The following is a 15,543-nucleotide window of genomic DNA, read 5'->3' on the forward strand; positions in this document are numbered from 1 at the left end:
AGAAGATATTCCTTGAAGATAGAGTTCATCAATGCATGGAAAGTTGGAGCTTTGGTCAATCCAAATGGCATTACTGAGAATTCGTAATGACCTTGATGTTTGCAAAAGGCTTTCTCAATATCTCGTGGGTGCATGCGAATTTGGTGATATCTAAATCTCAAATCAAGTTTGGTGAAGTAATCAGCTCCACCATCCAGAAATTCGTCATAGGCAGCGGAAATTTATCTTTGTAGTTGATTTATTGAGTGCTTGATAATCTACGCACATGTGCTACAAATTGTCATGTTCTTTACTAGCAGGACTAGGGAAGAGTATGGAGTAGTACTTGGAGGAATAACAACTAACTTCAATAGTTCTACCACGATTTTCTCGATCTCATTCTTCTGATAATGAGAGTATCGATAAGGCTGAGTTGAAACGGGCCCATTTCCGTCTTTTAGTGGAATCCAATGGTCATGAGTATATTTGGGAGGGAGCTCTTTCGATTCTAGTAAAATGTCCACATAAGCCTGCAATAGTTGCTAGAATTTGTGTTTGCAACCTTAGAAAAGTCATTAAACAAAAATATATACCTTGTTTGTCTGAACTTTGTGGATAGGGCATTAATGTGAAGTAAGTGGCCCTCTTTCTTTTTTTTGAAACTCCTGAACTCTGCAATTCCACCACTTTGTCTTCTGCTGATTTTGGTCCTTGTAATTCCACCATTCTTCCATCCATGGTAGAAGATCTCGCTCTCGAGAGAGATCTCGCCACCTTGAAAAAGAGAGATTTCGACCATCTCGGTGAGATCTGGGTCGAGATATACAACTTTTTGGCGTCAACTTGGTGGCCATCTCGGTGGGTTTTAGGGTTCCAATTGGGTTGAAACTTGGTATTTAGCTTATTTAAGGCCTTTTGAACACGTTGGTGGCCTTGGATTTGTTAGAAACAACCCTATGTATGATTTATAAGTCTACCCATAGTGTGAAACTGAAATGTAGTAGGATTAGGGAATGCAATGTTATACAACATGTAATATAGAACCTTAAAGGCATATAAATGAAAAGCAAGTATATTAAATGCATCAACTAACTTAAATGTTATAAAATTCCATCCATATGAGTATCACAATCTCAATTTTCAAGAATAAAATAATTATACAACCATTAGAAGTTCTATATAAGTCATTAAATCATAAATTCATAAGTCAAGTAGAGAATGATTGATCTTCCTTGTTGTAGATGTGTTAAGAGTAGTTGCAAGTGAAAATTCAGCCGAAATCCACAAAAAAAGGTAAAAATTGAGAGTTCCAACGAGATCCAGGGCGAGATATAGCGAGATCTCGAGCGAGATATCCCAACTCGCTGCTCTCGCCCTCCATCTAGTCTCGCCAAGCTAAAAAAACGAGATATCTCGCGAGATCCCCTACCATGCTTCCATCCATGTTAAAGATATCTGTAATTTAGAGAATTCCCACATAATGGGAACTAATGTACTTAGTCATTGTGCTCCCAATGCCTCATAATATCCTTCTAGTGGCAGTAAATATAAGTCTACCATAATCTGGATTCCCTGCAGTACATTTGACTCCCCTGCAATGGCCAGAGTTTGTTAGTTTTCCTCCATTAGCCATGGCTACTTCAAACTTGCCTTCACCATTGGGAATCAGACCCATTTTGTTAACAATACGGGTATTTAAAAAATTGTCTGTACTACCTGAGCCAATTATAAATGTTACCCCCTTATGACCCAACTCCCTTGGACTTGCATGGTTTCAGGATTTCGTGTTGCTGAGATCGCATTAATGGATATTTCTGGTCCTGCCTGTTCTGTTTCTTCAGTATCGATAACTTCATCTCCCTCAATTTTTGGCCTCAATACCCTCGTGAAAAAAGCTTTCTGCATTGATGCCCAAGGTTCCACTTGTCATTGCAATTAAATATAAGCCTTTAGATCGCTGCTCACTTAGTTCAGTGGGTGACATTTTTTATTGCTATAATGGGGTGACTTGAACTAGGTATAGTTGAGACGGCTTTCTTGGCTTTGCTGGTGCACCATACTTCATAGGTTGGGCTTTTGCCTCTTAAAGGCGGGAAAGCTGATCGCCGCTGACAAGCTTGGTGGTCTACAAACTTGTACATCCTCCTTTAAGCTGTCCTTGAGCTCACGAACAAAATAACCAACTTGCTGCACTTGCATCAACAGACCCACTTGAATTAGTAATCTTTCAGTTTTAGTTTGATATTCTTTAACTATTCCGACTTGCTGCAACTTAGATCCCCAGAAAAATCTTGAAATAAAGTGGGGCTATACCTCACCTGGAGTGCTTTAAAAGCCTCCCATGTAATGGTTCCTTTCTCCTTGTTGCTCAGTTGAAACCATACCTAGGCATCTATCTTCTAGATTGAAGGATGCAAGTGGAACTCTCGTCAGCAGTATGGCAAAAATTGAAGAATTAATCGGCATCACGTCCAACTCGTTGGATCCTCCTTCTCATTGAACATGGGAAAATCTATCGTCAACATTTTAGGAAGATAGGTGCCCAAGGTTTGATTGATTGAGATCCTACAGTTGGGTTGACATGGGTACGACCTTCATACTGGTGTGACTGATATTAACAATTCCCTGCGCTCTCTGCCACTTGCCATGTTTTCCAACTTCATAGCGTTGCTACATCAAATCCATCAACTCTTGAAACTTGGAATACTTTGTCGCAACCATCTTGCCCAGATTAGCTTCCACACATTCGAGCTGCTGTTCAGTGGAGCCTTGCTTTGACGCCATTTTGTTACAAGCACTAGATCAAGTACCCTTGCTTCGACATATTGTTTTTGTTAGAAACCAGACTCTAAAAAACAAGCCAGATTCTAGAATGAATAAAGAAGCAAGAAGAAGAAGACTCAGCAAAGAAGCAACAAGTCCCTGCGATACTGGATAGATCTCCCAAAATCACAGGCCACTTTATTTATGGGCTGCAATCAGCAATTTCAACCTACTGGGATAGAATATTTCGTCCACTAAAGAAAGAAATATTACAAAATATTCAGTCAAATATTCTGTTCACATAAAAATAGAAAGCAAGAAAGGAAGGAAACTACAGAAGAATAAGAACTGCAGCACCAAAAAAGTAACTACAAAGGAATCAAATCTCCAATCTAACTGCAGCTCTATCCATATCTCATGCAAATCTTAAACACTCCCCCTCAAGCTGAAGCATAGAAGTCTAAGGGAGTGATCAGCAGAACTCACAAAGGGAGTCTTGATCAGTTTCTTCTTAATTGCATCACAAACAAAGTGATAGTTTACCTCTATACACTTCGTCCTCTCATAGAATGTAGGGTTACTAGCAATATAGGTAGCAGTCTGATTATCACAAAACATCTTCATAGGGGAAGAGATTGGAAAACCCATTTCCTCCAACAAGGAGCGAAGCGACATTAACTTGTCAGCCGTGTGAGCCATGGCTCTATATTCTACTTCAGCACTAGATCAAACAATAGTAGACTGTTTCTTACTCCTCCAAGTCACAAGATTTCCACCAAGATATGTGCAATAACCCGTAGTAGATCGGCAATCAGCTAAAGATCCTGCCCAATCTGCATCTGAAAAGGCAACCAAATCCATACACCAATTTGGTCGACAGATGAGCCCTTTCTTAGGCACGCTCTTGAGATACCGAAGTACTATCATTGCAGCATCCTAGTGGGCCTTCCTAGGAGACTGCATAAACCGACTTTACACACAAACATAGTAAGAAATATTAGGGCAAGTAACGATGAGATAAATAAGCTTCCCAATAAGACTCCTGTAACGATGGACATCATCCAACAAGTCACCATCATCTAGTCCTAACTTCAATTGAGGGTCCATGGGAATGTCAGTAGGTTTAGATGCAAGCATTCTAGTTTCTATCAAAAGACCCAACACATACTTTCTTTGTGATAGACTAACTCCTTGTTTACTACGAATTACCTTGATTACTAGGAAATATTGTAGATTACCCAAGTCTTTGGTTTGGAAGTACTTCTTATGTAAGTGTTCCTTGAATGTATCAATAGCCCCACTATCACTGCCTAAAAGAATAATGTCATCAACTACCAAAATGACAATACTAGCATCCTGTCATCTAACAAAAATAGAGTGGTCATAATAACATTGGACAAATCCGAAAAATTCCATTGTCTTGCTAAACTTTTCAAACCAAGCACACGGTGACTGTTAAGTCCATAAATGGCTTTATGAAGCCTACAAACACAAGCACTATCCTCCCCCGGAGCAACATAACCTAGAGGTTGCTCCATATAAACCTCTTCATTAAAATCTCAATACAAGAAGGCATTCTTTATGTCAAGCTGTAAAACATGCGCACCACTCCTTGCACAAATCTCATCAACACATGCTTTATGTATTGGTGCCATTTTTTAATCTGAATAGAAATAATATCCTAATTGTCTTGATTGGTTGGTTTATATTGAGGAATTGCCTTACCTTACTCTATTGTTTGGGCTTTAATTCTCATAGTAAAACAGGTAAGCAATATATTTTACTTCCTCCACATTAGTTTGCGAATTTCTGGCGAAAAACTGGTGTGCTATTTTGTCTTCTTTTTTTTTAATTAATTTATTATTATTATTTTTTTAAATCTAGCTTTCTGAAAATATTTTATGTTCTATTTTTCCCACCTATTTTACATTGAAACAAATGAAGTTAAGATGATTTGTTGTGTGACAATTAAGTCCCTTTCACGCAGTCAGTCCCCTTCTTTCTCAAACTGCTGCTGGAAAACTGATAAACCTGATCACCGTTGTATGGCCCTTCTTCTACCATTATCTATTTCTGTTGGAATTTTATTTTCAATTTATTTCTTCATTGGGGGGTTTATTAAATGTAACTCTCTGTAATCTTTATGCCTTATCCATGATTGCAGTGTTGGTGGTGCTGACTACCCCTGCCTTCTACATAGGCTTTACATGACCTGATGTCCTTTTCAATTTATTACGCCATGTAGAACCTACAGAATTGTGTTTCATTTTTTTCATGAGATGAAATATTTGATCCTTTTGACTCATATGGTCTGAAACAATCCTGGAGTACTGTTTCTTCTGGCAACCAGGATGATAATACTGCATATCAGTACTCTGTTCAGCTGAATTCTAACACAAGCCAAATTCCTTGATAGACCGCCTTTATTCTTTTGTTTTCTCAGGTCTACCATTGAGTTGGATGGGGAGACACAGACGAATCCAATTGACCGTACTGTGGCTCATCTGCTCTTCTATCAGCCTACAGAATCATCGGCAAGGCCTGTACAGGATGGTGAGACACCTAAATCAACCATGTCTACTAAACTTCCATTTGAGCAGAAAATAGGAGGCCTGGTGAACCTACCCATGGAATGCCTATCTGAGAGTTCAACAGAAAAACAAGATGTATCTCATCCAGGAGCTAAATCACTCTGCACATTTTCAGAGGCCCTGCATGAAGATCAATTTAAGGGCAGTCCTTACACAATGACTCCTAGCAATGCATCCAACAATGACCTAGAAGATGGTGTAGTCACTGGGATTGAAGCCTCAAAATGAAGGAAACGAATTGAGAACCATTCGGGGTAATTCCTTCCTTAATTTCTTCCATTCATATCTATCCTCTCTTTCATGCATAATTTTACGGATTTGCTGGTAATGAGGAGGTTCTGTTTCATCGGCAGCTCACTGTATCTCGATTGGAAAAGGCTTTTGGAGTTCAAACTTGGCAACTAGGTTCAAGAAACAATGGCAACTCCATAGGTGCACAAACTAGTGTATAGTAGTTAGTTCTCTCTCTATATATTTTCTATTATGCTACTTCTGTCCAGATAACACGCTTTTATAGCCCTGTATATATGTTTCTGAATTGTACTTGTTGCATTTCAAGATGCAAACTTCAAGACATCACGTGTTTTTATCTTAGATCTTAGACCTATGCATCACTTATTCTGAGGCCGTTGATGAGGTGATTTGCAAAATGGGTATCAATTGGTATTCTTTATCTCCATGTTTCAATCATCCGTACAGTGGAACTCAATGAGATCAAAGGTTGGCTGTTTCATCTGGCCTTTTTACCTATTTCGTGGTGGTTACCTGGTGTTATTGCTAAGAAATTAAGGAGAAAACAGGAGCTAAATTTGTGCTCTGTGGAAATATTATCTTGATTATCTGACCCATTAACTGGGATTCTCTGTATTATATCTTCAATTTTTTTTCTCAGTAATTTATCATTGTATGCATAATAAATTGGAAATTACTTTGTATACTTACCCTTTTTTTTTTTTTTTTTTTTTTTTGTTTTTTTTGGCATAAACATTTCTTTCCCAATTTATTTCAGACTTCTCAGTAATGTATACTGCACAGTAATGTAAAATTTATCCTTATTTGGTGTCACTTCTTGAGATGGTATAAAGTCAAGTCTGCCAACTTGAAGAAGCAGGAATCTGGGAAGAGCCACTACCAAAGTTGCCAAAGGTTTAGACTGTATCCAATCCACTCTCTCTGGAGGCTCTGTGTAGTTGTGCTGCACAAGTTCAGGGCCTTGCATTATTGATGGATATCTGATGAGATTGTGTTGTAACTGTTGTTAGCAACATGAAGTTGCCCTATTCAAAGAATGGAGGTAAAAGCAGAAAACCTGATTGTCAAGAATCCAGACTCAGCTTAGATACCTATTTTTTAAAATAATTTGTTCTTGATATTGTTTAAAATACAGAATTTTGGACTTAATTACGTCTTGTTTGTACAGTACAATCGGTACAGTGATGATTGAAATTGGTATTGATGGTTCCACCCAAAATAGAAAAGTTTTGGAATTGATGAGGTGTAAAACCAGAGCCATGTTGGAAAATAGAAGATGATTGGACTTTACTGTACATGGAACATTTGGCTCAAGTCTGGAGACACAAAGAAGATGCAGAATCCAATGAGACTTGATTTTAAATCACTCTGGATCTTCCTGTGTTGTCTTTATATCTTTCTACTAGACATGTAAGGGAAGGGTTTACTTTAGCATTGATAGGAACTTTTGAATTATAGGTGATTAATCCGTGCAATTGTTAGAGATCTTCGGCTGGCACCGTTTTACACCATGTTATCAGTGATATCTGTGATCGTTTCTCCACATCATGCTGTCTCGTGGAGAACACACCATTACATCGTCGTTTTTTTATTTATGGAATATTGAGGTCATCTTTTACCATCCTGTGGAGCAGCCTTTAATTTGGAACAGACTGTTTGAAGATTGGATTGCAATTAATTGTGATGGCTCCTTGGTAGGACAACATGGAGGATACGGAATCTTAGGACGAAATTGTCATGGCGAAGTCTTTTTTGCCATAGCCGGAGGGCTTACCCCAAATGGTGTGCTTCGAACGGAATTAAGGCGATCGTTGTGGGCCTCAATGCAACGACAATATGATAATGTGGAGGTATGCAATGACTCCTTGCAAGCAATTAACCACATCAATGTTCCTATTTATACAACATGGTTAGTTCGTGATTTGTTGGAAGAGAATTGGGGGCTTCATGATGGATTCCGCCAATGTGTTTTTGTTCATCACTTGTGCGTAGTTAATGATGATGTTGATTATCTTGCAAGTCATGTTATGACTGAAATAGAGATCTCCTATTTGGTTTCTTACCTACCTAACGAGCTCAGTGCGATCACTGATGCAGACTGAAATGGTCGTATATATTACTGTATTTAAATTTACAATGTATTAGATATATTTTTTATTATAATATAAAGTGCATTTTACCCAAAAAAATATTTGCATGTAACATTTTTCTGCCTTTTTTTTTTTTTAGTGAATTAAAATTATATTAGGAGTCAACGCATTTAGTGGTTTTTGTGGCCTTCGGGTTACATGTTAATTTTTTATTTTTTTTTTTTGTCCAAAAGTAAGCTTATATAAAGTTCTCCGGGTGAAAATCCTTGGAGTTAGTGAAAGCGTTCTTGAACATAAAATACAGAGATAGTTCCATCAAATTCTAGAAATATTAAAATACGATTATATATTAACATTTATATTCTCAGGTCTAGTTTTGTGCTTCTAAGTCAGGTCCAAGTTTCTTTAAAAAAAGTTGAAATCTAGACTTTCAACTTGGAAAGCGACTAACCTCTCTTTAGTAAGATGAGGAGTGTTAATCTAGTTGGTTCTTCAATCTATTCCCTTCCATCATATGGAATGCTTTCGTATCTACAAAACTTTTTGTAGAGAATTAGATTCCATCGGTCTAAGGGTTTGGTTAAATGGCCCTTACAACGAGAATAAATTGACTCTCATTTCTTGGGATAGATGTTGTTCCTAAAAATGGTTAAGTAGCTTGGGTTTTTGAAGGGTGGATGACTTCAATGTGGCTCTACTTCTTTGCCAAGGATGACGTTTGTTGACCCAAAATGACTCTCAATGGGCTGAAATTATTAAAACAAAATATTTTCCTGAATCAACTATTTTTTATCCTAAGAAAATGGCCTTGGAATATATGTTGGACTTGGAACAACTTACACATTGTTCTTCTTACTCTCGTAGGGATGGTCCTCAGATGTATGGTGAATGGGGACTACACTTCCTTCTGGTTTGATCCCTAGGTCACAACCACACATGAACATAAAGTCGAAATGATTAAACTTGATCTTTTCCCAAGGAGTGCCAATGTTGTAGACGCAATGGGAAGTTGACCCAGCTTGACAAAGAAGCAGTCTATTTCTCTCTTTCCTCATAGACCTAATCTTTTGTCTTCCTTAAATCTCTCTAATTCTTTGGATTTCTTAACTTTCTGTTAATGGAGATTTCTCTACCAATCTCGTTGAAAGGGTCGAAGCTCTCCTTTTGTAAATTGAGAATGCACCTTAAACTTAAATTATTTTGTTAGCATGTCTCCTAGCTAATGCCATTTATCTCTGGTGGATCTCAATTTGATTTTATGTGTTTTGTGGTGATTGTGCAGAGTCCATCTGACACATTTTCATTTCTCGTATAGACTAAGTGAATCTAGGTGGCAACTAGCAAGGCCTTTGGAATTAAGAACTGAGTTTCTCTCTCAAAAATTCATGCTTCATCTCTGCAATTCATTTCTACACTGGCTTAGCTCTATTTTTATGGTTACCTATGACTTTGGGTGAACTGTGCCTAATGATATGGTGTTCAATAAAAAGTACTTTGGTCCTAGTAAGATTTTTCATAGTGTTTCCAATTAGGCAGAAAAGATGGTTTAAAGCCTCTTGGATCAGAGGAATTGGATCCTAGCCCCCAAGATCTGTTTCAATTGAACAATGTATATGTGTTTCTACACATGATTTGATTTTTACACACTGTTCCATTTTAATATGTGTAGGGTTTCTTCATCTAAACTTGAAAAGAACTGGTGGGTGTGGTTTTACTTCGTCTAATCATTGCAAAAGTCAATAATCAATGATGTTGAATGCAAAATTTAGACATTTTTTATCTTCAAAAAGAACTTAACATAAACATTATCGAGTACTATAGTAATGGTTACAGACTTACAGGTGTTGGTGCCTCTAAGTAAGGGTGTAAATGGATCGGATTTTGATCGGATAGTGGTAATACCATATCCGCATCTTATTATATTCGGATAATATCTTAACGATTTTCAAACGAATTCAATCGGATAATTATTTTCTCAAGTAAATTCTTTTTTTTTTTTTCCTTTTTTGTTGCCAACCCCGATTTCCAAGGCTTTGCCCTGACTAATCCGGTGTTTGACCCGGGTCGCACACCGGTTGTGGTGGGTGAGTCTCCCAACGGGGATATTTTGCATCCACAAGGTTTTGATACCGGAACCTTGCTTAAGCGAACCAAGCTGCTTACCTCAAGTAAATTCTTTTAAATGGACATGAATACAGATTGAATACAAGTTTTTGACAACCTGTTGACATCTTTACCATTTAAAAATAGGAAAGATAAGTCCAAATAAGTAACTTAATCAAATAATTTTATCGAACAGATTCAAATACCACTCAACGGATGCAGATGCGAATTCTAGAGCAGATTTCAGTTATCCATTGACACCCCTACCTCTAGGCTGAACAACTGGATCTGGGGTTACTTTTTGGTCCATTAGGGACATCTTGTACATAGCAAAATGGATACATATCCTTTTGATACAAAACTGGAAGTTGTTTTGGCAGGAGACTTGGCAGGTTTAGGGATTGCAAAAGCAAGTGGATTGAAGATCTTGCAGCTGTGGGCAAACTGCAAATCCATCACAGATCTGCTACCTAGGCCTTGGAACTCTTGTTGGCCCATCTTTTTGGTACCAATTATCTTGCAGCAGTTGAAGGATCTCTCATCAATATCTAAATTTCCATGTAACTCAATACTTTTGTACCTTCTTAGTGTTTGTATAAAAACTCCACAAAGTTCTCAGCAGATGTAAACAGCTACACTATGCATCTATGCATCCTGGGTTAACAGTTTCTAATGAAATCTTTTGGCTTCATCAAAACAAGGGGAAAAAAAAACAGAAAGCCTCATCCATGTTTTCAAGAATGAATTAAAAAGCACTACACTTCGGCTTGGAACTGAATTAGTTGAAGTACAACACTAAATATAAAGATGGCTAGTCCCAAGCCTCAAACCATTCACTACCAGTCCCATCCAAGATCTGATTACTCGTCCAAAGAACTCCAATTTTTTTTGCTTATAACATTTTTGAACTGGATGAACTATAAGCCCTTCATTTTATGGGATAATGTTATTCACAAAGGCAGTGGGATTTGTCAAATAAAAGTGAAAACCATATTCTGATCTCAAAATCCTAACTAATCTTTCCAGGGAAAAAAAATTATGAAATATTCAAATAACAATGTTGAGAAGTTCACCTCAGTGGATGATTCCAAGTGAAGTAAAGAGAGTAGCATGAGCCTACAATTAAACAGCTAGGAATAGTGATCAATTCTCACAAGTTGAAGGTGAAGCTATCATCTCACAAGTGATGGAGGAGAAACCAGAAATAAGAACCATTGGTGATTTACGCTCCATGACAATGAAAGAACACCTCTATATGGTAATGCTACCCTTGTTTTGGATCCTTGAGGATCTACACTTTCTTCCCTATCGAAGGTGTGGATATCTTATTTTATGCTTGATTGACACAAAAAATGTCTTCATTACTGCAACATGGCTCTTTAATTTGTTGATCCAATGTGCTTAACATACTGTAAATGAGGCTTCTTTGAGGATGGGACAAATCTCCAGCTACAAAAGTATACATCCTCCTCTGGACTTCAATCCAGCTGCATCCAGCTGGCTTCCTTAGATCTTTCATCTTCAGCAATCTTCTCACCTTGTTGACCCCATCCCATTTGGCATCTGCTGCATATATGTTTGACAATAGTACATAGTTCCCAATATTCCCAGCCTCAACCTCAAAAAGATGATCAGCTATAACCTGCCCAAGCTCCACCTCATGATGGGTTCTACAAGCACCAAGCAATGTGCCCCATACAGTTGCATTAGCCCTAACAGGCATACTATTTACAAAGGAATATGCATCTTGCAAGCGTCCTCCTCGAGCAAGAAGATCCACCACACAGGAATAGTGCTCCATAGTGGGTTTAATCCCATGGACCATCTCCATGGACTCAAAAAGCTTAAACCCTTCATGGACAAGGCCTGAATGACTGCAAGCTGATAGGACTGCAGTAAAAATGACATGGTCTGGCTTAATACCCAACTCAAGCATCTCAGAGAAGACCCTAAGTGCCTCTTCTCCCATGCCATGCATTGCATACCCACACACAATGGCTGTGAACATAAACAGATCCTTCTGAGGACATGACTGGAAGAAGTTGTACACACAGTCAATGGATCCACATTTTGCATACATATCCAAGAGAGCTCCATTCAAGCGAACATCTTCAAAGCAAGATCTTAATACAAAGCCATGACACTGCTTGAGTAGGTGGACTGAGGACAAACGGGCACTAACTGGAAGGAGGCTCATAATGCTCACAGCATCAGGTCTCATTCCCTGAGCTTGTAATTCATGGAACAGAATAAGAGCCTGAGTGGCGTAGTCACTTTCAGCATACACCCGAACCATCAGATTCCATGTGGTGAGATCTGTTTTTGACATTGTACTAAAAATCATCTCTGCATTTTCCCAAGACCCACAATCAACAAAACCTGAGATCATTGAATTGTATGTGACCAAATTCCTCCTTCCTAATAAACACTCAAAAGTCTTGAAAGCGTAATCCATGTTCCCACACTTGGTGTATGCATCAAGTATCATATTTCCAACTCTTGGTTCCATGTCACTCAGTAACAAACTATTTCTAATAGAATAAGCATGAACTTCTTTAACCATCACCTCCTTGGAAACATTGTCACAAACGTGAAGAATTGTAAAGAGAGTTATGGAGTCAGGTAGCATTCCTTCATTGAGCATCTGGTGTAACAGGTTGACAAGTTGGGTTGCACATCCACGCTCTGCATATGCATCAAGCATTGTATTCCAAGATATAAGATCTCTCTGAGGAATGGTTGAGAATATCTTCAATGCCGATTCCAAGTCATTGCACTTTGCATAAAAGCTTATCAGAGCGTTACCAACAGCTATGTTTTCACATAGTTCAGGATGTTGGAGAACATATTCATGGATCTTCTTCCCCTCGTGTGCATTGCATGATTGTGCACAAATTGGAAGAATGGTCACAAGAGTTACAGAATCTGGGACCATCTCCATTGAGAGCAATTCATGAAACAACTCCACTGCTTTCCATGGCTCACCATTAGACGCATATCCTGCAATTATAGCATTCCATGACACTATATCTCTTGATTTCATCCTACGGAATATGGATTCTGCTTCTCCCAACCTTCCAATCCTCGAGTAGAAGCTCACTAGAGCATTGTATACAGAAATATCTCCTGCCAACTGGGACCGCCGAATCACATAACAGTGAATCTCCTTCCCAAAACAGTACTTCCCATTATGTTCTACCAAAACACAGAGTGGAAGTATATTAACGATTGTTGCATAATTAGGTTCACCATCAACTGCCAACATCTGACGGAACAGTTCAAATGCATCAAGAAAGAACCCCTTCTCCGCAAACCCAGAGATAATTGCATTCCAGGAGATGACATCTTCGAAAGTAACCCCCTGAAATGCAAAAAGGGCATCATCTAAACAACTGCATTTTGCATACATGGATACCAGAGAATTTCCAACAAGAGTCTCCGATTCAAATCCAGATTTAATCACATACGCATGGACACTCTGACCGCCATGCAGATCTTTTAACCGAGCACACACAGGAAGGATAATGGCCACAGTAATTGAGTTGGGCTTAGGCTCCTCCTTCCAGACGTGCATTGCATAGAACAATTGCATTGCTTCAAGGTCATGCTTCCTAGACCCAGCATACCCTGACAAGAGTATGTTCCATAAGACAGGATCAGCACGACTCATTTGAATGAACAATCGGCGGCAATCATCTAGGGCCCTACATTTGGCATACATGTTCATCAGAGACTTGGACACAGCCTCACTCAAGACATAACCCAATTTAATGGTATACCCATGAAAAGATTTCCCCAATTCAATGGCCGAGAGAGCGGCACAAGACTTGAAAATGGATGCCATGTCTTGGTGGTCCGGTCTAAAGCTCTCAGACCAATGCATCCTTTCATAAACCAATGAAAGAGCTTCTGTATGCCTAGCATCATGACAATAACTCCTGAACATCGCTTCCCAAGTATTGGGATCCCAGTGTGACATACTGTCGAACGGTAGATGAACATGTCGGCATTGGCCATGATTTAACACAGACTTAACTACAGAGAATTTGAAGGCAATATGATAACGGTGTAATGGGAACCAGTTACTTCTTCTGTGATCAGGTCTCAGATGGAGAAAGAAAAAACGGGTTTGTGGTTTGATCATCAACAAACAGAAACAGTTATCAATTTAGATCAAATAGATTGCTGAGGAACGATATTTCTGGTCCAAGATCTCCTTGCCAGATGGGACCCAAAAATTATTACACACTCAGCATTAGCTTCCGTGTGCGACTGGATGGAGCGATGGCAAGTCCTCTCCCCACGCCCGTTCCCCCTCCACCTCCGCAGCCTAAGTCGTAACAGAACAAGACGACTTACCGGAAGATCTGACTGTGATATTTGGCTTGTTTTTTATGGAAATTACCGATCTAACCCACCCAGTATTTATTATTATTTTATCAAAATAACCAAGACAATTAATATCAACAAACTAGCTTGTCTCCATGAGTCCTTGTCTCGGTTGGCCTCTTCAATTAGAGTGTGGATTATCTCCCGTGACGTTTGTACTCCCCCCAAATAACCTTACAATCACAAATTATGCGGGGATACAAGTAAAAAATAATAAAATATTAAAAAAAAATTGAAAGCTTAATTGAAGGAGTCTGATAGCTGTTAACCAAGAATTACCGAATTACACCTTGCCTTGCCTCTATGGGGGACTCGCTCAGTGATTCTCCCGCCCAAGACGCTTTGAACTTATAAACTACGACTTTCACCCCATCACCCTAACCCTGTGGGTCCCCCTATAATTCATGGTTAACAGCTGTCGAGGGAGACAATCCAGACTCCTTCAATTGAGCTTTCAAAACCCTTTTTTTTTTCTCAAAAAAAAAGCAAATTGCATTAAGAAAAAGAAGGATCCAATACAGATTTGTTGGGGAGAGGGGGCAAAATGAACAAAGCATTCCTGTGTTAGGGCTGCTTTCTTACCTAAACAATCCGCCACCAGATTGGCTTCCCAAGGTATATGGGGATTTTAATTTGCAGCAGCTAGCGGCTACGATCACGCCACGTGCGCAAACATAAATCCAATGGTTGTGAATAAAAGTGTGGGGATGTAAGTGTAAATATGAACTTTTTATTTTACAAAACGTCAACTGATTTTTTGAAATTTACAATTACAACTCCTTGTGTTCGCGGACTTTGTACAGAGATACCAAGATTAAGCCTCTGACACTACAAGGAATTGATCAGCTTTACTCCACAGCCTCAAAGCAACAATTATGCTCTAACTCAGGCAATGTCTTGAAGGTAAGATTAGTCAATTCCATTTTCAATGAATCAGGAATGGATGTACTAATGACTTTTCTTCCATTGATAATTTGGTTGGGAATCCCTCTGATGTTGAGGATTACAATCCTATAAAAGTTACACACCTGGTCCTAGATGTACAAGGCCAACTTTATTTGGTTTTAAAATGGTGATAACTCTTGTATTCAGTTGAGTTCTTCCAGGAATTAAACTGATTCAACAATCTTGAGTTCCTTGCAAGTTGGAGGGTAGGAATATAAATGTAGGGTGGAAAATAGGAAATCTGCAAGAGTTGATTAATCCAGTTCAAGTCAGATAGTAGATCACTAACCTAGGCCTGCACCACTTATAGCAAACTGCAACAACCATCTTTCTTTAGACCTCAATCTTCTCCATCAACTATGTCTTTATCTATGTAAACCAGATTTTATACGAAATCATCTGTAGAAAGTGTGGTTCAAATAAATCTCTCG

At 38.7% G+C, this 15,543-nt stretch overlaps 2 protein-coding genes across 4 annotated transcripts in view; one reads left to right on the top strand and one right to left on the bottom strand.

Moving 5' to 3' along the window:
- LOC149024471 (protein LNK2-like) overlaps positions 1-6,292 on the top strand; it is a 62,622-nt gene extending 56,330 nt beyond the window's left edge. For 2 of the 3 annotated variants that reach the window (XM_089144693.1, XM_089144694.1), the window contains 2 exons: positions 5,186-5,587; positions 5,687-6,292. In XM_089144693.1, the coding sequence (XP_089000819.1) occupies positions 5,186-5,561 (376 nt within the window). In that variant the 3' untranslated portion in view covers positions 5,562-5,587; positions 5,687-6,292. The remainder of the gene's footprint in view (positions 1-5,185; positions 5,588-5,686) is intronic. The other variant, XM_089144695.1, reaches the window with a different exon arrangement.
- A 4,462-nt stretch (positions 6,293-10,754) lies between these two features.
- Positions 10,755-14,092, bottom strand: SLG1 (Tetratricopeptide repeat (TPR)-like superfamily protein). The gene has a single exon (XM_089144696.1). The coding sequence runs from the start codon at positions 13,920-13,922 to the stop codon at positions 11,109-11,111; it is 2,814 nt and encodes a 937-aa protein (XP_089000822.1). The 5' UTR covers positions 13,923-14,092; the 3' UTR covers positions 10,755-11,108.
- Positions 14,093-15,543: the final 1,451 nt, after the last annotated feature.

The sequence above is a fragment of the Hakea prostrata genome, chromosome 2, assembly GCF_041222555.1.
Source record: "Hakea prostrata isolate BN-2017 chromosome 2, UWA_Hpros_2, whole genome shotgun sequence".
Lineage (NCBI taxonomy): Eukaryota > Viridiplantae > Streptophyta > Magnoliopsida > Proteales > Proteaceae > Hakea > Hakea prostrata.

Coding starts and splice junctions, on each gene's coding strand:
- SLG1 (XM_089144696.1), bottom strand. CDS start 13,922: ATGATCAAACCACAAACCCGTTTTTTCTTTCTCCATCTGAGACCTGAT.